We start from the raw sequence: 20651 nt of genomic DNA, 5'->3' as shown, positions 1-20651 counted from the left end.
GCGTCGACCTGTAAAAAAATGCGTCAAGTTACCCCAGGAAACACCAAAGACGTGTTCTGGTGACGTCACGGTCCCTCAAAACGTAAACGCTTTGTTTGAATCTGAACCAGAAACGCGAGTAAAAAACACGCGAGTGACGACTGAGGCGTTTTATTTTGAAAGGTATCCGTCGACGCTGTGCGCGCTTGTGCTTCCTCTGCGCATGGAGACGAGTAGGTCCACCGAAACAGCGTCAATGCTGACACCTAGTGGTGAAATAACATTTATTATCACTCCAACAACAACTACACCATCAACCACTCTTTTTTTCCAGCCAGTTTTTCAAAGTAAAGCGGATGTTGGAGTCATAATAGACAAAACAAAACAAAACAAAAAAAACAAATGAAGAATTTGCACAAGAACCAGGTTTTATGTTCCTGTAAATATGTATCCTGTTACCAGGAGAACAATAATCATTTTCATAATGTATGACTGACTATAACAGACCATTAAATGTACATTAAATAGATGAATGCATACATTTTTAATGTGTTTTTGAAGTTAATATAGGCACTACACTACACACACACACACACACAAACACGAGCAGGGATATGGAGGGTGAGTCATCGAGAGGTAAAGAATGACTCTCAAGGTGGCCTGTCCTCTCACTGTGACTAATCACACGCTTTAATGAAGTAAATGAAATTAAAGAAAGGGCCGTGTGTGCGTTCATGTGTGGTGTCAGGCATGAATAATTGTGTGTGAGATGATTTGTGTGTGATCTCTCCCTCTCTCTCTGCTGCAATAAAGCTTTACTGTCTTGTAAGAGGATTTATAACCTTTACACGCCATTAGACACGTGATGGCGTTTGACGTGAACCTTGCAGAAAGAAGAAGAAGAAGAAGAAGAAGAGCATCCTGGGACGGATTCCTCCATCCGGACAGGACATGGAGCGGGTGCATGGAGCACAGAGTAACAGAGAGCACAGAACCTCTGCTGCCTGCTCTGTGGGAAATGTTCTGAACCTGCAGAGACACTGCAAATTAAACATAATGCTGCCATCTAGTGGTAAAAATAGCACATGTACAGTATACCACTGCCCCCATGAATGATTTATCAGTGCCAAGCACATTTTTATAGCTTCTTCCTCTTCAACAAACATCCAAACCAAACTAATGAGTTATATTTGCCAATATACAGGACTACAGAACCCAAATGACAACTCACGGGTCAGAGCAGGTAAGAAAAACCTGTTAAATGTAAAATCAGAACACAGCAAAGGAAAGTGAAGAGCACAAAAACAGCAAAACAGATGAAAGTGACACAGAAAATCTGAGAGAAAACAGAAGGGGGGGGAAAGCAGTGAGTTTAAATACATACCAGAAAGGGGGAGACAACGACACACAGGTGGAACTAATCAGGGGCGGGGCAGGTCATGGAAAAAGGCGGGAAAGCAGACAAAGTTTCACAAGAGGTGAAAATAAAACAGGAAATCCACACTAAAAGAAGGACGACCCTAGTCAAAACGAGACAAACTAAAACTTGGAATCTGGTGATGGAATAAAATCAGAATCATCAACCAATGACTTGAGATAATAAATCATTTTTTTTTATTAAAACAACAGTTTTGAAAATGTCCACAATAAACATTCCTGACGTGGTCAAGAATATGTCAGAGAACAGGAGGTGACGTGAGGTTTGGCAGATGTCTTCTTCAAACTCACCCTCCTCGGTGGCGACATCCTGGCACTGATCCTGGTGTTCAGACACCAGATTGTTCTTGTTGCTCTTGGTGTCTGTGGCAGCTCCTGGATAATCCTAATTCTGACTCGATTAACTAATAATAGGGTGGATTTATTCCTTGATTGAGCTTTTACCACTGAGAGGAGAGTGGTGTTTGTTCTCAAACCAACGTATTAAGCTGAGAACTGCAAACACGGAGCACGCGCTGAATCATTGGGTGCATGTAAAAATAATTGGTTAATGTCAAAACGACGACACAATTTAACCGCACACTCGCAGTATCCTTTCCAGTGTCCCTGGTTGTCATGGTAATGTGCATTTTCTGCTTTCTATCTTCACCGCATTAGCTTTAAAATATTTCTATGTGGATCTAGTTTAAAAAAAAAAGAATAAGTGGGGCAAAAAACAACCGAATATAACAATATGTTGTGTGTTATTGTTGTGCAGGTATAAAAAATAGAAATATATATTGCATCAGGGGCTGTGCGGTAGCTTTACTGCAAAGTTTGTAAAGCAGCTTTTTTTTTTGGCAAATCTTTGTCAAAAGTTGTCAACATTTGTGATTCGAAGTAAGAAAGAGCGGAGAAAGATAAAACATACAAACCTTTAATTGGAAAGTGACATTCTGAACACGGTCGGAGACTGAAAGGAGAAACTTTAGCCGTGTACGACGGGAGATGAAGACAAAACAAGAACAACGTTTCTTCTTGGGAAGTGAAGTCAGACAGAAAAAGAAGGTGAAGGGGAAATAAAGTAGAGGTATAAAATACACTCACGTTTCCCAAACAGTCTAATTATCATCTTAAGTCATCATGTCCAGGACAGATGCTTAGTGATCTCAGAAAATAGATCCAGGTAAAAATCCTCATGCACTTTTAAAAAATAATAGAATAATAACATTCAGACAGCAAAGTCTCCGTATCCGGTGGGACAGAAGGCGGCGCCACGCAGGGTGTCCAGGCAGTTGACGAGGATGAGCGTGCCGGTGAGGTGCTTCCACCTCTTGGTGATGGGGTTCCTCATCTTGTCCAGGCCGAGGTGAAGCTCCTGGATGATGTCGCGGTAGCTGTCCCCGATGTGCGCCGCCCACGTCAGGAGGAAGTCGTACGCCGGCTTCCACATGGACTGAAGGATCAGGGGGAGGAGGAGAGGGGAGGGTTTTTAGTGAAAGCAACAGATGAACCAATAGAGAGGACACGTCTCCCGTCTCACCTCGTTGTCCAGCAGTCCGTTCTTGTCCAGGTGTGGAGCCTCGTAAGCCTCCATCTGCTGCCTCGACACTCGCGCCAGTTTCTCGGCCAGCTCCCTCCACCGGGACGCCACCTCCACCGCTGTGGTCAACAAGACAAAATCCAGGACCAACCTGGCAACCAGGCCCTGGCAGTCCATCTTCAGCAACGCCTGGCAGGGGAAGGAGACAATGAGGTTGTAATGAAAAAAGGCAGAAGATGCAAAATCCCAGTAAAATGAGACTGACAAAAAGGAGAGCGACAACGTGGGACACAACTACACAGACATATGAGAGCGAAACTTTTTCGTTTCGAAAGTCGAGGAATCTGCTTTTATTACAGGGTTTTGACAATTGAGTCAAAGAAGCGGGCAAAAGACTCGTCCAGATGAAAAGTCAAATGTTCAACCAAATGAAGAGCTTCAAACAAAAGGAAAGGAACATTAATTGTTTCAATTATTTAACGCATAAATAAAGCAGAGCACACTCTCTCCTCCTCTTATTCTCACTCCCATACGACACAACGGCTTCATCAGATCACCGTCAAAGCTCTTGTGTTGTGTTCAGTGACGCGTGAAAACGACGCGACAAAGAGCGTATCACGACGTCAATAAATATAACGTCCCAGCATCCCATAATACAAGGGATTCACCATTGACAGGAATTAGCATTTCATTATGAAGACATTTCCCTGAATGAAGTGGATTATCTTCTACACTCTGCCTCTCAAACACAAACACAGAGGACTCACTCTCTCTTTTTTTAATATCCCTGTGTCACAATAAACAAGGTGAGTAATGTTCTTGTCATATTTTGTCGGTCTGGAGAAGAAGAAGAAGGTGGCGGCGGTGGGCAAAACAGCAATAAAACAAAAACTAGCTACAGATAATAATAATAATAATAATGATAATAATAATAACAATAATAAGAAAAAAGCAGCCAGAAGAAAATTAAAAAAGTGAAGTGGAGGGCAACCCATAAATCACAAATGACAACTTTAAAATGACTGTGCAAGTATAAGCAAATAATGGAGGCCTTAATTAAAATAGAGCTGGATGTGTTGTTTTCCGGATGTGCATCAGTGCGTGTACTGGCAGCAGCACATTGATGAATCATTCTTTTTATTAGATAATTATATTATTATTATTCTAAAGCAATAGCCACCTTTATCTGTATTCACCCCCTCTCTCTCTCTCTGTTTGCCTCTCTCTCTCTACCACCTGGCTGACGAGCACTTTGGCCTTCCACTGTGATGTCCCTCCATCTGCTGATTCAGGCTTCAAACAAAACACAGGTTTCATTCTAAATATAGACGCTGCTTAGGTCTCACACACACACACACACACACACACACTTGAGCCGCCTGCTGCCTGTATAGATGAGCAAGAGGAGTTCAAATGCAAATCAGGCGATGTGCCATTTAAGCCGGAAAGGATTAAAAAGCAGGAGACACAATAAGGAAACAGGAAGGAAGTTTTCTTAATGAAGGTCAAAGGTTGAGCGGAGGAGGACGCGGCGCGGGAATAATCACGACGACTCTGGAAACGGGAGGCGAATACTTCAAAGTGCGACAGATGCAGATGAAAGGTCTCGCACAAGGACAAGTCGCTGTCGTCGTCGCATAAAAACACACCCTTCTTTTACATGCGTGAGGGAAATGTATCTTCCACATCACTATTATTATTATGATTATCATTATTACTATTATTATGATTATTATCTACTAATAGAAAATGCAAGACGGCGGCGACCTGCGGGGCAGCAGACGGACAGAGGGAGCTGACAGCTGACTGGGCGGCTAACGGCTAAATGAGCGTCACTTCCAAAAAGCCTCAACAGGGAGAGAGAGAGAGAGAGAGAGGGAGCAGGGTGGATAATAGTGATGGATAGAAGAGAGAGAGAGAGGGAGAGGGGAGAGACAAAAAACACCAGCCATAAAGGACAGTTGCAGAACTTTTGTTATAATCTCATCTTTAATCCAGATTCTGTTAGTGTGCTGTAGTGAGAAATGAATGAATTTGTGCTTTTTTATTATTTTGACATTGACTATTTTAGTCAATCATTGCATATGTATTCAAACCTGCCCCACACTAGGGGATCATTGGCCAGATTTTAGTCCCAATCTGGTGTGTCTTCTGATTTGAACAGATTATCTGGCCAAATTATCCTGAAGTGTAGTGTGAGGGATTAACAGACTGATGAAACAACGTCTTGACTGGGTCGTCCAGTCCAGGGGGTCACATACTGGACAGACCAGTAAAATAATAAGCATAATAACCTATAAACAACACAATCTCCACATTTTTCCCATGTGTTTTACATTTAATGTAAACGTTTACTATTCACACACATGCATGACGACGCACGGATCACACTGGATCTACAGAGGCAACTGAAACGGACCAATATAGCATTTCACATAAGATAAGATAAGATAAGATAAGATAGTCCTTTATCCAGCTGCAAAGACAGTCAACCTAATAAATAATAAACTTGCATGTCCAAGAAAGTACAATATGAAAAAAGTAAAAATAGAACATACATAATGGACAGTTTCCAGAATATATACAGTGTGGGCTTGATATTTACAGTATAAACATGTAAGATTAGATTATGATTAACAAAATACACCCTGCGGGCCGGATTGGACCCTTGGGCGGGTCGGTTCTGGCCCACGGGCTGTATGTTTGACACCCCTCGACTCTGTGCTTTCCTTGTACTCTGGAAAATCGGTTACAAAGTTCTTTGTGTCCCCCATGCTTTTAAAATCAAGTCAGATTAGAAAATAGCTGTAAATAATGATTATTGTCATAATCTATGAATCTGTTGATTGTTCTCACGATTAATCGAGTAATCGCTTGGTCCATAAAATGTCAGAAAACGTTAAAAAAATGTCAATGAAGACAATATTCACACTGAAGAAGCTAAAACAATCAGAAATCTTGTTTTAATCATGAAAAAAGCTTCGAACCGATTCTTCGATTACCAAAATAGTTGACGATTAATTTAGTAATCGATTAGTAATCGATTAATCGAGCAATTGCAGGTGCTCTAGGTGCAGGCTTTATGCTTTTGCACATCCTGAACTGCTGTTACATGAGGTTACATTTCTCTAAAAAGTCTTCATGAAACAGGCAGGACTTGCACTTGCACTGATGTGTGAGCACATCTTTGATCTCATTTCTCCTCCTTGGAAATGCACAAACCGCCTTAAAGGAAAAGGAATTTCTAAAAGACCAAATCTCATCTAAAATTGACTTTGAAACAGCAGCTTAAAGTAAACAAACATAGTGTCACTGTGTCTGTGTTTGCTTTGAAGCCACTTTAGGATTTAAGATTATTTGTCATAATTCCAATAACAACTAACAAGAAAAAACCAAACTCCAGCCTTTGTTTCTTCTCTTTTTTATATATATATCATTTCTCTTTTTAAACAAGCACTGCGGCCACACAGCTGTTCACTTTCCTGCAGAGATGACAGCTCAGTCTGTCGCCACACAAATTTGACAAATCAACAGTTTTTGGATTTTTCTTCTTTGCTGTTGTGGAGAAAACAGCTCTTTCCTCGATGGAGCAGATGTCGCGGTTGCATTTGGACTCCGTTGTTTTGTTTACACCTGATTATTTTTGTCCAATCAGTGGCATATGTTTTAATTTTTCCTCGTTAGCGGCCTCTGACAATCCTGCCGCAGCCAGCTCTTGTATAATCAGGTTGGCTGTTAAATATTTATCACTTAATTAAAGCGCTATTCTTTATTATCCATCACAAGGGTTTGAGGCTGCCGTGCATTTATAAAGAAGTCTAATTTTCCAAACTGTAGACTTGCTCACCATGGTGCTAAAAGCCTTGTTTTTTAGATGGGGGTTAGGGGGTCCACAAGCAGGGGATTGATTACGTTCCCCGCAGGAGCGATTCAACTCGCCGCTCTCTCCGCGCAGATCTATTATTAAAGAACACTCTCCCGGCTTTTCAGCCGCTGACAAGCACAAGAGGACGTCTTTCTCATTCCGTCCTGTGCCTTTGTAACGCGAGCCCTGGCGTCAAGAGATCTGCTGGGGCGGTGTCGGATGCCCCCGAGGCCTCGAGCTGGGTCCTGATCAATAGCTGACTCGCATTTCACACAGGAGCACCTGTCTGAGATAGTGTGGCAGAGGAGGAGGAGGAGGAGGAGGAGGAGGAGGCGACGTGACACTGAAGGCCGAGCAAAAAAAAAAAACGACTCTGATTCTTAATGTTTCAGATGGGACGCAAAGGAACGCCTCATAAAAGTAGAGATGCTGTAATTTAAAAGAGAGGACGCAGTTTGGTGGCATTTTGAGATCAAATCAGCATTAAATGGTTATAAAATCTGTGATACGAGGTGAGAGAGTTCACCTCAGTAAACCTGCATTATACGTGCTTAGGTGTGTCTGGACTCTTTCTTCTCCGCTTGTATCAGTTTCCACATTCCAACCTCAAAACACCTTTATCTCCGCTTCTCTGTTTCCACGCTATCTCGTGTAAAGAACGAGTGTCACTTCTTCTTCATCAAGAACTCATCCAGGTCACCATTGATCACCATTGTCACTCAGTGAATAAAAAGTGTTATTTTTTTGAACATTTTGTGGAGTATTCTGACTTTGGATGCCGCAAAACAGGAGCTCCATTATTAAGAGCAGACAAAAGGCACCTTGTTTGCTAATGGTGGATTTTAAAGCAGGAGTGTCCTCTCTGAATTACATAAAACTGGCTTGTGTTTGAAGATTGGCTCGTTCAAACAAGCGCAATTTACTTTATCTCAAGTGGAATGGCACAGGGATAAAAGACAAAAACAGAGCAGTAACTAATCGATTAACTTCTTAAATGCTGAAGGTTATGTTATTATCATTATTATTATCCATAAACACGACTAAGTTCAGCTGGAAAACATGGAGCCACTTATTTCGAATCAATTTACTTTTACGAGCTATAAGAAAAAACACACAGTAACGAGTGATCAGTTTCATCCGTTCGTAAAACCATTCAATCATTTTTTAACCGATTTTAATTGTTTAATTGTCACATATATTGTGCCACATTGTAACCATAAGGTGAATAGGACTAATTGCTGGCTTCAAAAGCCTTAAAGATCAATTAAAAACAGACAAATTATAGCGTAAGTATCCTGCCTTTATTCTGCCTTGCCATTTTTTGAATTTTTTGCACGTCCGCTCCAGAACATTTGGGCATCGTTATGTTTGATTCAGTGAAAACAAGCAAGGGAAGGGTGGCGAGGGAAGACTTGCGCCGTAATGGCGGTGCGACAAGATCTCTGTGTTTGTTACACTTTCCACGAGAAGATGGAGCTCAGTGGACTCGATGAGGGAGAATCTCTGTTTAGAGACAGTACAGCCAAAGTGTGCACACTGCAGGTACTAAGAGGTAAGAGCGTGTCAGCAGGAGTTGTACGCATCTGCCAGAACACAGACCTGCACGCGTTATTAGTTTTAGACTCGGGGAGATTATGGGGAGGGTCACGTGACGCACAGTTGAACATACCGAGGTAGAAACATGTAAATGACGAACCGCTATCATTTCACTGAACAGCTCCACTTTACCCCCGGCTGTTTCATTGGCCGCCACACCGAAACACGACACTGTGACAAAAGGAAACGCACGCTTCATCAACTCTGCCTGGATAAACAACATTTGCTGAAGTACTTTTTTGAATAATGGGCGTCTAAGGAGGGGAACGTCTCCGGGACGATTTCTCCTCCAGTTGCTGTTAGATAATAGATAATAAAACACATCCAGGACTCTGTGTGTGTCCACTTGATTGAGTTGTTTTTGCTTAAACTCCAGATGTTAATTTTAGTCCTGTGATTCCTCCTCCTCCAGCCGCCACGCCCCTTTTTTTGCTTGTGACAGCCCCCGCCGCTGTGATCCACTTCAGGCAATGACACGAGTTGGTTCATCATGGATGTAAGTGAACATAAAGACCGCAGTCCTGCGGTTGACACACACAGATTGTGTCACACTGGAGGGCTTGACATTCTTGGAGAATCCCGCGGGTCACGGGATTCCCGCGGGGAAAGGAATCAGCTGTTCCCTATTCAACCCATGACTGGGAAGAGATAGGAAAGCAGGTCATCAGAGATGGGTGGGACACGGCTCATGATAAGAGCAGCTCGTTTGTATTTATATGCAGGGGGACATCGGGGACAGGAGTTGTTCTGGGATTAGAGCGAGATTGTAAATCTTTGTGCAAGGAGGACTTGTGTGGAATGAAAATGCACTGCTGTGTGACCTTCTGTGTCATAGTGCCCTGACTGCAACACAAGCAAAGAAAAAAAAATCTAGCTGCAGTCGGTGAGCATTAATTAATCAGGCAATGAGTGACTAACTGTTTAGGAAATTGGATTTCTGTTCTTTTCAGCTGCAACAAAGCTCGACTAATGATGCAGCATCCAGCTGAGAGATGAGTGAGAGCGAGACAGACAGTGTCTTCTCTGCTTTGCTTCATGATTTACATCATCTCAACTGTTGCTGCGGCATCGTGTTGAAAATCTCGAGACTCTATTCTTTCCAAGATTATGCAGTTCCAGCAATGCGCGCATTCTTATACCTGTGTAATGTGGCAGTTTTGGATGTCATTTTTCGCCTCAAACTGAATTTGAAGTGTCACATTTGTGGTTTCGTCTCTTAGATGGATAGAGACACAGTTAAAAACAGTTGGTCAAACAGAATATTTGTGAAAACTAGGTTGCTCCTAAACCATTTCAGCCATTCATCTACACCATCACCAGGTGAGTGGAAAATTAAGAATGCCAAACAATAAGACGTTCACTTCTACTCACCATCATGAGTTCCCTCTGGAAGGACTTCCTCTCCTTGTTCTCCATATTGGTACATTCCTCTTTGAGTTTCTCCAGAACCGACGCCACCTTCTCCGGCTCATTGTCCAGCTCTGTCCGGCAAAAGTAATTCAATGTGAAATTCCCGTAGCCCAGGGCGTCGGCGAACGCCCGCCAGTTCCCTACGTTCTCCATTAAAACAGTCCTCACAGTTGCGTAGATGTATGTAAGAAATTTGCAAGGCTTCAGGATTTGTTCCAGCAGAACCGTGGTCGTTAGGTCAGGACCACACCAATAAATGGGCTTGACTTTACCCAGTACCAAAACATTCTTGGCATGGACGAGCCCCATCTTCCCCTGATAGTATCCAATGTACCATTCTTTGGTCCGCAGCTGTCCTCGCAATTTGATTTTCTCCTCACTGAGCAAAGCAATAACATCCCCTTTCTTGTACTCCAACAAATAGGTGCTCTTGTGCTGCCTGATTACTGTTTTGATCAACTTGCCAAATTTCAGGTGAGTAATACACCGGTCCTGAAACCTTGGGTACTTCGAGGTGATCGCCAGTGGTGAGAGGACAATCTTGTCCACCTCTTTTTTCTTCAAGAACCGTCTCTGACCTGTTATCCTCGCCCCTGACTTTGGGGGAGGCTGTGGAGTTTGGACACAGAACTGGGTGATGATACAATCAAGGGCGTCCTTGACTTGAACCCTGAGAGTAAAGTCTGAGATACTGTTGGGGTTCTGCGATGTTATCATGTACAGCAGCCTGCTGACCTTCCCCAGTTTGACCTGAAATCCGCGAATCACCCCACGGCCCTCGCTTGCTTTCACCTGGTAGTTTGACATGTTCGAGTACAATCCCACTTGGAGGTCCTGAGGGTATCCTAGCATGAACTGGTGCTTACCCCACAGCTGGAGGGCAACTGGTGGAGTTGAGGTAGCCTGCCGACCCACCTCACTTACCAGCAAGGTTTTGGGGGCACAGTCGTGCCCAAACATGGCCACAACCGTCTTGAAGGAAGGGTGTATGTGCTTGGGTCCATAGACACCCAGAGTTACTTTCCTCTGCACATAGTCCCAAACAGTTGTATTGTGGTTGAGGAACTGAGACTGAACCACAACAGCCATATACATGCAGGGCTCTAGACTTTCCAACTGCACCTGAACGGTGTCCTTGTAAATGTAGGCATTGGCGATTGGAGCGTAAGGCCCTTCTTTGCAATCACTGCGAACACAAAGCACTTCAGCAGTTTGACAACTATCCTTCTTCACAGTAACTGAAACCTTCATCTCCAGCGTGATGAAGGACTTGGTCTCCATGTTGCTGAGCTTTATCTCCACCACGGGACTCACAGAGGAGCAGTGGTCAGTGTTAAGCTCCAATGGAGGGTCAAGTAAGGCTTTCAATGAGATCTGCTGATGGTCTCCATGGCTGACATGACCCTCAGGAATGTGCACGCTGATATGGGTGTCTGGAATTTGGACAACCCCTCCATTACTGTCCAACATACACACAATGTTGGTTTCCACCGGCTGTGTCTGGCCCCACCCGGGACTCTGGCCCAAGGATTGGAGGTCATGGCAAGACCGGGCTAGTTTTCTGTGGTTCAACCAAGCAGTTCTAAAATCCTCCCTGCTCTGAAACTGCTCTGGGGAAGGAGCCTTAAGGCCAGTAAAGAATCCAGAAGATGGTAAAGTTGGATTAGATTGTGCCTGCAGAACAGACAGTTCTGACAGACTATGAGAACGTTTACTCCTGAAAAAGGGATTATCCCTTTGAAGGTTAGGTACAATCTCTTGGTTTGGGCAGGTGGGGATAGCATTGTTAACATGGTAGTTGCTGAAACCATTGATGTTAGAACAAGATGAAGGTGATGCGAGAGCGTCAAAAAGAATAAGGTCTGCCGAGTTCCTTGTTCCGACAGCTTTGTGGTTTTGATCTAATGTACAGCTAAAGGGGTTCACAGAGAAGGGGTTGTTGTTGTAAACTAGTGAAGACGTCAGGCTCATTCCTGTCCACTCCCCCAAACCCCCAAACTCCTTGGACCCGTCCTCGTACCCTTCCCCAAGACTGTCGATCATCCCGCTGTCGCTAAGCGAAGAGTTCCTGAAGTTGACTGGTTGAACGTAGGCAGCTGGTATGTACCCCATCTCTGTGTTGTTGTGAGCGTACCACCACTCTCCACCCGATGTGTCCAACACATAGAGGCGATCGCCTTTGGAGAACTTTAGCGTTGTGAAACTGCTGGGGCAATAATCTTTTATGGCAACCACTTCCTGTGCAGCCCCATAGGAGGAGGAAGTGTCCAGCCTTAAGGCACTGGGAGAAGGCACTGAAAAGGAAAGAGGATCAGATCAATAACTTCATATTTTCTCGGGATTGCAATGTGTTTTGCGTCTTTGGTTCTCAGAATACTGCATTTATAGACCCTTGTGTGCTTTACACGTGACTAGATCAATGTGTGAGCACGACTGCATAAGTTACTATTTTTAGTCCATCTCATTAGTGCATATGGAGCATGTAAACAAAGCATTAATTCAACCAGTGAAGTGAAATAGACAGGGAATGATTAATGCCGCTCGTAATTAGTGCATGAATAATTTATTTGTCAAAGATGTAAAAACAAAAACACCTGATTGAACACTGACCTTTGACATCACCGAGACTGGCCCCGGTGACCCCCTCACTCGGGTCGACGAGTGTCCCCTCAGACTTGCAGCGAGGGAGGATGTGGTTGTTGTTTGTTACTCGGATGATTCGATGGGCAGCCATGGCCGGTACTTAGCGTTCGCTCATCGGCAGCTTTTCATCTGGTTGAGAAATAAACACATGTTTTATTTCTTGAATATTCTGAACACATCTGCATTCATGCATTTAGCCACCGCTGCTCCAATGTGGCATGTAACTTAATTTTTGCATGTAACTTAATTTTCGAGATCAGTAACTCAGTCAACAGCATCAAAGGTCAGACTGCAAGAGCAGAAATAAAGTTGACAAATGTCGCTGATTTTTTATTTTGAAGGGTGTGCTGAGGAAAGAAATGAGCTCTGAGCTGGCAGGAAGTTATTTTTCCATCGTAAGTGAGATACGCTTCCAGGTGAGAGAAATCCAAACCTAAATAAAGACAGAGATCCAAAAAGCAATTAAATTGACATTAAATGACATCAAATTCTTGCCAAAAGAAAATCTGAGACCTGTTTTTACAAACATTTTGCTCTAGAGCTGAAACAATCACTTGATTAATCGATTACTAAATGAATCGTCAACTATTTTATTAATCTAAAAAGTCTTCTTTCATGATTAAAACAAGATTTATGATTGTTTCGTCTTCTGAAATGTGAATATCTTCTGGTTTCTTTGCTCCATATAACAAAGAAATCATTAAAACTCATAATTTCTGGGTTTGACAAACACTGTTCAACATTTTTTAATAATCGTTATTTACAGGTCTAATTTGCTCTTTGAAAGACATTATTATCTACAATGTAATAAATGTACTTTACTATAATAAGTTTGCCCATAATAGCATCTTCCTTTCTGTTAGAAATGAAAAGTTCATGCCCAGTTTTAAAGATTAAGGTGTTGTTGTGGTTGTTTTTTCACCCTCTCTGGCTGTGCTGCTCTGATGGCTGTGAGTTGTTGGGTACCACTCCCTCATCAGTTGTAAAGTATTCCGGTTAATGTGTGAAAACACAAAGTCAGCAGAAGTCTGTAATTAGGATTTGCAAGAAAACAAACTCTTTCCCTCTCTCTCGCTCTGCATATCGCTGTCCCCTTCAGTCACAAGAGACTCCCTTGTATTCCTGCGAGAAACAGCAGAAACGTTTCCATTTGCAGACTAATGATACCATTTTAACCTGATTCACAAAAACACAGCCTGTAGAAGCTGCCGTGTAAATCCCTTCCCGTGATTTTCTTCATTAAAGCCACATTTTCCATTAATATGCTCCAATTAACCACTTCATCCCCAAAACCCTGAAGCATTTAAGTTGTTTTGTCTCCTTGAAGATATAATATGCCTTTAATAACATCTGGTTAGAACATTTCCAACATGTTTTTTCTAGTCATTAAAAGGGTGCAAGCTGTTTCCCTGTGCTGACTTCACTTGGAGGTGTCACTAATGGCATTAGTATCACCTGTGAGTGTTCTGCTGACACATGTCAGAATGTCTGCTGAGAGAAGAAAGGCTTATTCAAGTTCAAAAGTGTCAGAATATTCACACTGGTTGTGTTGCTCTACTGTCTTTCCACTGCGCAGTAGACTGTGTATCTTATATTACAATGCATATTTGGTAAAACTGAACCTTTATCACGTTAGTCAACAGGAAAAAATCTAATCCCCATCCCGGTGATCAACGTTTTTTCAATAAAGCAGCTTTAAAATATTCATGTTGCTGCACAAAGTCGAGAAGATCTCATTACTGAAGTGCATTATAACATTATTACTCGTATTCTGGACTTATTTTCATCGCCATAGAGACTCTTTCTCTCCGTCTTTGCACACTTTATCTCCCTTTTGCACCGAGCAGACACTGACTACCTTTTTTTGACATTGAAAATATTCAAATCGGGATTTTGTGTCTGTGTCAGTACCTCGCGGGAATCAGTGAAACTCATCTGTTCGCCGAGCACATGCTCGGGAGCAAGTAAAACTCCTCTCCGCGGTGACATTTCATTTTAATCGAGCTCCCTCTCCTTTTGTCAGGGACTGTCACCTGTCAATAAAATCCCCGCCTCTTTCTGTCGCTGGCTTCCAATGCACAGCACAGCCTGTGATCAATAACAAGCCCGGCAGACAAAGACACTGACTCCCACTTTGATATTACACAGAGTTGATCTCCATTAAATGCAGCAGGGGGGTGAGGACGGCGCTGAAAGATGTGAGAGACTGGAAGCTGCGTTTCCCTGCATCAGGAAACACAGCAGGAGGCAGAGACAACAATGGATTCTTCTCAATGACCTCTGCAGAGTCAACACTCAGGCCTTCTGGACTGTGATGCAATGGCTGAACAAGTCAAAACAATGCAATCAGCAAATCGCAAAGGCAGCATTTTGATTCTTCTATACTGGATTGTTCTATGCAAATACTCCAGTTCATAGCTTTAAGTTTTCACCCTTTCAATAGAACGTAGTTAATGTTTTAATGTTTTAATATTCGACGCAGCATCATCGAGGTTAGGTTAGTTGTATTTACATATAGCAGAGACCACGGTCGCAACTCTGTCTGCCCTTATGTTAAGCCCCGCCCACTGACTCTATACACCAGGGGTGTCAAACGTAAGGCCCAGGGGCCCCCTGAATGGGTCCAACCCGGCCCACAGGATGAATTTGTGACAATTACAATCTAATCGTTCTGTCAAATACAATATTTTTCACTTCCAGATTCCAGTGACTACATGTTTTAGCCTTTACAGATCCAATGTGACGTGTAAATGGTAAATTTAGGTATAATCTTGTTGAAATTGTGTTCATACTGTATGTCATGTTTTGTAAAAAACATGCTTCATTAAATGTAAAACAAAGGAGAGTTCTTGTTGTTTACAGGTTATTATGCTTCTATTTTACCGCTATACACGATGTGATTGGCCAAACCAGAGTTTGCATTTTGCAGTGCGCGAGCTAACGAGGAGTTTCTGGGCGGAACCCTGGCTCCTAATTTCAATTTTTGTCGTGCCTTGATTTCTAGGCTAGGTAATGGCACTTATCCGCTCAATTTGTCAACTCAAATCTCATTATTGAAATAGGTAAAAAGAACGTATTTGTGCCATTATTGGCCAACAATTGCTATTAGATTCCGTAGATCAGTCAAGCCTTGATAGCACCCTTATTTATAAGAAGAAAACGATGACGATTTGACTCTTACAAGGAGGATTCATTACGTCAAAAACGGTGGAAGACTTGTGGGTTTGCCGTCCTGAGATATGGACACAGGAATGTTTCTTCCCCCCCTGTGGTGCAGTCATATTTGAGTCGATGAGATTATTAACTCATTTCAGTGAGGCTGACGGGGTGGAGAGGCGGGGGCATGCACCGCGTAGTCAAAAGTTTAATTAGCCGAGAGTCGGCTGTTCCTAATCTCTGGACGAATGGCACTGTAATAATCGTTTTCAGGAGTCATACACACATGGAGAGTGCATCGCTTCTTCATCGTTTAAAATGAGCACAGATTACAGGGTGGAGAGTGAAATATGCAACACTGCTGTGGTAAAAACAAAATCTGTCATGTGAACTATTATAACGTATTAATGGCGTGTAATGTTCAAATTGAATGTACCGCTGTTTGTCCAGTGTAAGAGTTCAACGCCCGAGCGTCCCTAAAGAAAAATATAATCAAAGAGAAAAACTGCCAAATAGACGGCAAAGGAGTAGCCTCTATATCTGGAATTTAAAGTCATAAATAAGTGGCATATTGAAGGCTCCCTGTGGAGTTTTTGACCTTTAGTGGCACTTTTTATGAGTCTGTCCGCCTTTATAGTGTTTATGGGAACACTAGTGCCAACAATGTGCCAGTGTACCGTCCATTAATGAGCTGTATGCTGGTATACTGTCATCTGTTACGGGGAAGGTTCTGCTGTGGCTGCAAGTTTTATCTGCACTTCTATCTTTGCACTGATATATATAAAAAAATATAGACTGTATATCCTGACCGTATAACTTCACTAAATGTATCTGCGTTTTAAAATCTATGGGAATATGAATTCCGCTCTGTTCTTTGACAGAGTGTGACGGTGCAGCTGTGGGGAAACGCTTTTATCACTGATGGCAGGAGAAGTCTAATAACTCAAAGATAAAGCCTGGAACTCAAAGATAAAGCCTTTACTAATTTGCAGGGAATTATCAAAAGGAATGAAGTTTTCCCGTTTGAAACCGACTGAAAGGACTTTACCAGTGGTTGTCAAACTTTTTATACCAAGTACAACCAGAGAAAATAAGCCGTGTTTCCATCGTGGTGAAGTTCATTTTTGGTTTGGTACAGTCCGGTACGGTTTGGAACGGTAACGACTAAGAACAGAACCTTTACTTACGGACGACAACAAACAAAGACATCGACCGTTTCGCTGTCGCCCAATCAGCTGACTGTTGTGGGAGGAGCCGGTCTAGTTCCACCCGGACCTGTCACTTTTTGATCCAAATTCAAATGTATATTCATTCGAACGTGGGACTGTATGTTTGCTATCACCGGTACATCGGTAAGATAATTAGCTCAAGTTTCTTGTGCAGTTCATAATCTGACTGGTCGACCAGTCACGTTTGAGCACCACAAAACTTTATGGTGGTCTTTGGTGTAAGTGGGAACACATTGAGCACTCTCACATGCTCCTGTTACGCCAACTTTTTTACATTTCTAGGGTTTTTCCTTGAAGAGAGGAAAAAAAATACATTAAAATGAACATTTTCTACTTGGCATTCAGGTAAGTGCATTAGCCATCCTACTAAATTCATCTCGAAATATTACAATCCCTATTCTCTCCCCTCAGGGTGAATTTACAGGTAAATGAACCCCGAGAAGTGTTCACTTTTAGAGCCGCTTCCACCCCCGCGCTGGAGGAAATTCTTCACCTGCCGACAGTTTAACGTGCGGCGTTAGCACTCAGGGAGAGGAAGTGCACGACAACAGGTCAGCTTCGGGGCAGCAGGTAGTTTCGTTTTCAACGCTAAGTGCTGTAATTTACCTCGGGTGTCTCCTTTTCCTTTTCTTTTTTTGCAGAAGTGCCGAGTAGAAATGTCGCGAAAAGGGCTTTTTACAAATACATCATGTGACATAAATATGTCGTTCTGTAAATGGACTGCAAATGTGTTTCCGTCTGTAACGGCAATAAATGAATCCGGGGGAAAGAGTAAACGCAGCTAAGTGTCACATTATGATTCCTTGAAAACACTTGAGCTGTGTTTCTCCATGAAGTTAGAGTTGTTAAATCATCACACTTGTGAGACAATGTGCTGCAGGCGTACAAATCATTTCTTAAATGATCTCAGCGTTTAAGAAGCAGTTTACCAACACATGAACCGTAACGGGGTTGTTGTTTTTCTTACATTATTGCTGCATTTTTATGGGACAAAAACCACGTTGAAGTTCTCTACCTTGGAGGCAGCCACTGGTGCATCATGCGCTGATGCAGCTGGCAACATGAATTCAGTCATTCATTCATTGTAAAAGTGAAAATTACAGACAGAGGATGAACTTTTCCTAGAATCTGACCGTGGTTAGACATTATATGTAGGACTGCAGCGATTATTCGCAACTATTGAGTGTTTATTCAACAATTAAAACGAGCTTTCTGACTTTTTTCAGCTTCTTAAATGTGAATATTTTCTGGGTTTCTTTGCTCCATTTAAAAAAAGAAATCATAATAAACTGAATCATTTTGGTTTGTGGACAAAAGAAGACACTTGAGCACATTTATCAACAATTTCCATTCCGTATTTAGGTTTTTAGGAGGAAGGAGTTCTCAATTAAAGATTGAAATGTGTCGACGGTTGATTAAATCGATCAATTTCAAAGTCCAGTGTGCAAGAACTAGTGACATCTAATGGTGAGACTGCAGATTGCAACAAACGGAGGACATTTTCTGCTCATCCCTCCTTTTCCCTGGTGTGTAAGAGAACTATGGTAAAGTTATTGTGCACTTACATACACAAACTTAAGTGTAGTACATTCATTTGTGTTAATAAACCGACAAAATAGAACTTTCAGATATAAAAACAAATGGTTTTCTACATTAGGATATTATTTTATAGACTGAAATGAAGTGTTATTTGTAATTACTGACACTTATCGTAAAATATGCTCAAACCATAACTGGGAATTTTGTGTATTTATCAGCCGGTTGGTAGTTACTGTGATTACTGAGAGACATATTATTTAAACAGCTGAGTGTTGTTAGGTTTCTATCTCTGACCACAGCTCACCAGATGCTGTTCAGGCTTCACAATCGCACTAATAACTATAAGTGTTATTGTTAATGGGCTTTCGCCTGTTCTGTCATCTATTACATCTGCATTCACGCAGAATTAAAGTATCAGCACTGTGTTAAAGATACAAGATACCTGGGAGTACACTTAGTGCAAGCATGCAAATCCATACATCGTGTGTGTGTGTGTGTGTGTGTGTGTGTTGTGCTGAGTGGAGAGCACCTTCACGAGGAGCTGGAAAACGATGACATGCTAGTTTTCAGGCTTAACCTCAGGGGTGGTAACTACAGAGTGTGTGGGTTGTGTGTGTCTGTGTGTGTGTGTGTGTGTGTGTGTGTGTGTGTGTGTCACTTTCACGTCAGTTGGTCCAAATGCATGTGTGTGAAACAGGAGATTTGGGAAAAGATCAGGGGGAGGAGGTGAAGGCAGATGTGATGAAACTGAGAGGATGGGGAGGAGGAGACGAGGAGTGAAATAGTTGCTGGAAATGTTTGAAAGGGTGAAGAACAACGAAAGAGGGAGGTCATGTATGAGTGGGGAACAGAGGGGTGAGGAGGGGGAGGAGAGGGAGAGAGGGAACAATGGAGAGAGACAATGAAATAGGGAAAGGGAGGAAAAAAAAGGTACGCAAAAAAAGTCGTTCAATGGATGATACACCCAAATTTTGTCAGGACCAGTAGTCGCCATGGAGACCAAAACCTGGTTCTAATCACACACAACCTCATTGCTGAGGATTTCTAAAGAAGTTTAGGTTGAGGTATGAACTAGTTATGGTTAAGGATAACACTTTGGTCAATGTAGTGTCCTAAGAAGAAGCTCTGCGTGTGTGTGTGTGTGTGCTAAACCTTGAGTCTACCTTAAGATAAAGACAGGAGAGAGAGAGAGAAAGAGAGAGGGAGGGAGGAGAGAGGATTATCAGATAATCAGATGACCTTATTGGCAGGCGTGCCCACTCCAATTTTCGCCTGCACACTTGTAAGATTGGACGCTAATTGTCAACTTATAATTTTTACCTTTATCTGCTGCAGAGCGTGTTTCCCTTGTGAAAACTGCGTTTTCTTTATTAAATGAAATATGCATGCATACATTCAAAAACTATACAGACCACAGACAGAGAGAGAGAGAGAAACTATAGCTCACCTGCTGAAGACATGCAATAATAATATCATGGCAACATAAGCGGAATAAAGCATAATAAAATAATAAACAATTTTAAATGACTCCTTCATTTAATTCTGATAAAGCAATATGAGGTACAACACGGGCTTAAGTCACATTAAGAAGTCATTATAGAGTAATAAAGGGCTAAAATGTGACAAAAACACAGTATTACAGTGACAGTACGGTGATGTGAGTAGAGCCGAATTTCTCTCCACATATTTTTTCTCCTAAATCAAACAAAATGGAGTGGTAATCACTCGTTTTAAAAACAATTAGGCTGTATAGAGTATACATTTAATGTAAATGTAGACTGACCTCTCGTTTGCGCTCAGAGAATTGAGAGAAAAAAGGAGGGGGGGGGTGTGTGTGATGGAGAGACCGCTGTCACTTCTTCTATACCTCCTCCTCGCGTTTCTTCTCGCTTCATTTGTTTTCAGTATTTAAAAAAATCAACAATCGACAATCACAACAGCGATGACAGTTGGACACTTGAAGGAAGGAATAAAACAAGAGCTTGTTTCCAGTATCAGAAGTTTTCAGTGCAGGAGACGAGATGGAGACACACGCCACGCGACACTGACTCCCCGTGCGTCTCTGCGCCGCTTTGAGCTGAGGACAGGAGGAGAGCTGCTGGTGGACGAGAGTGGGTGACGTCACGGAGAGGGCGGTGTCTTACTCTCTCTCTCTCTCTCCCTCTAATCCACACACACTAATCAAATAATACATTACAATAATAAAGAATAGTGCAGATTTCTTTTAAGTGTGGATTTAATAAGTAGTCTGATATGTTTGATACATTGTCTCACT

At 42.3% G+C, this 20651-nt stretch overlaps 1 protein-coding gene across 1 annotated transcript; it reads right to left on the bottom strand.

Annotated features, from left to right (window-relative positions):
• Nucleotides 1-2318: 2318 nt before the first annotated feature.
• On the bottom strand, nt 2319-20435 carry sh3bp4a (SH3-domain binding protein 4a). Its single transcript, XM_044019684.1, has 5 exons — nt 20160-20435; nt 12420-12581; nt 9771-12103; nt 2939-3127; nt 2319-2851 (listed from the first exon to the last, which is right to left on the bottom strand). The coding sequence occupies exons 2-5, from the start codon at nt 12541-12543 to the stop codon at nt 2627-2629; spliced, it is 2871 nt and encodes a 956-aa protein (XP_043875619.1). The 5' UTR covers nt 12544-12581; nt 20160-20435; the 3' UTR covers nt 2319-2626.
• Nucleotides 20436-20651: the final 216 nt, after the last annotated feature.

The sequence above is a fragment of the Solea senegalensis genome, linkage group LG2 (assembly GCF_019176455.1).
Source record: "Solea senegalensis isolate Sse05_10M linkage group LG2, IFAPA_SoseM_1, whole genome shotgun sequence".
In the NCBI taxonomy this organism is placed as follows: Eukaryota; Metazoa; Chordata; class Actinopteri; order Pleuronectiformes; family Soleidae; genus Solea; species Solea senegalensis.
Note: the sequence above shows the minus strand (reverse complement) of the source record. Positions and strands in the feature narration are given on the sequence as shown.

Excerpts from the sequence above, each read along its gene's own strand:
- sh3bp4a (XM_044019684.1), bottom strand. The coding sequence starts at position 12,543 with ATGGCTGCCCATCGAATCATCCGAGTAACAAACAACAACCACATCCTC. Across the intron at positions 3,128-9,770 it reads TCCAGAGGGAACTCATGATG|GCGTTGCTGAAGATGGACTG; the intron begins GTGAGTAGAAGT and ends TTCCCCTGCCAG. Across the intron at positions 2,852-2,938 it reads ACGGACTGCTGGACAACGAG|TCCATGTGGAAGCCGGCGTA; the intron begins GTGAGACGGGAG and ends CTGATCCTTCAG.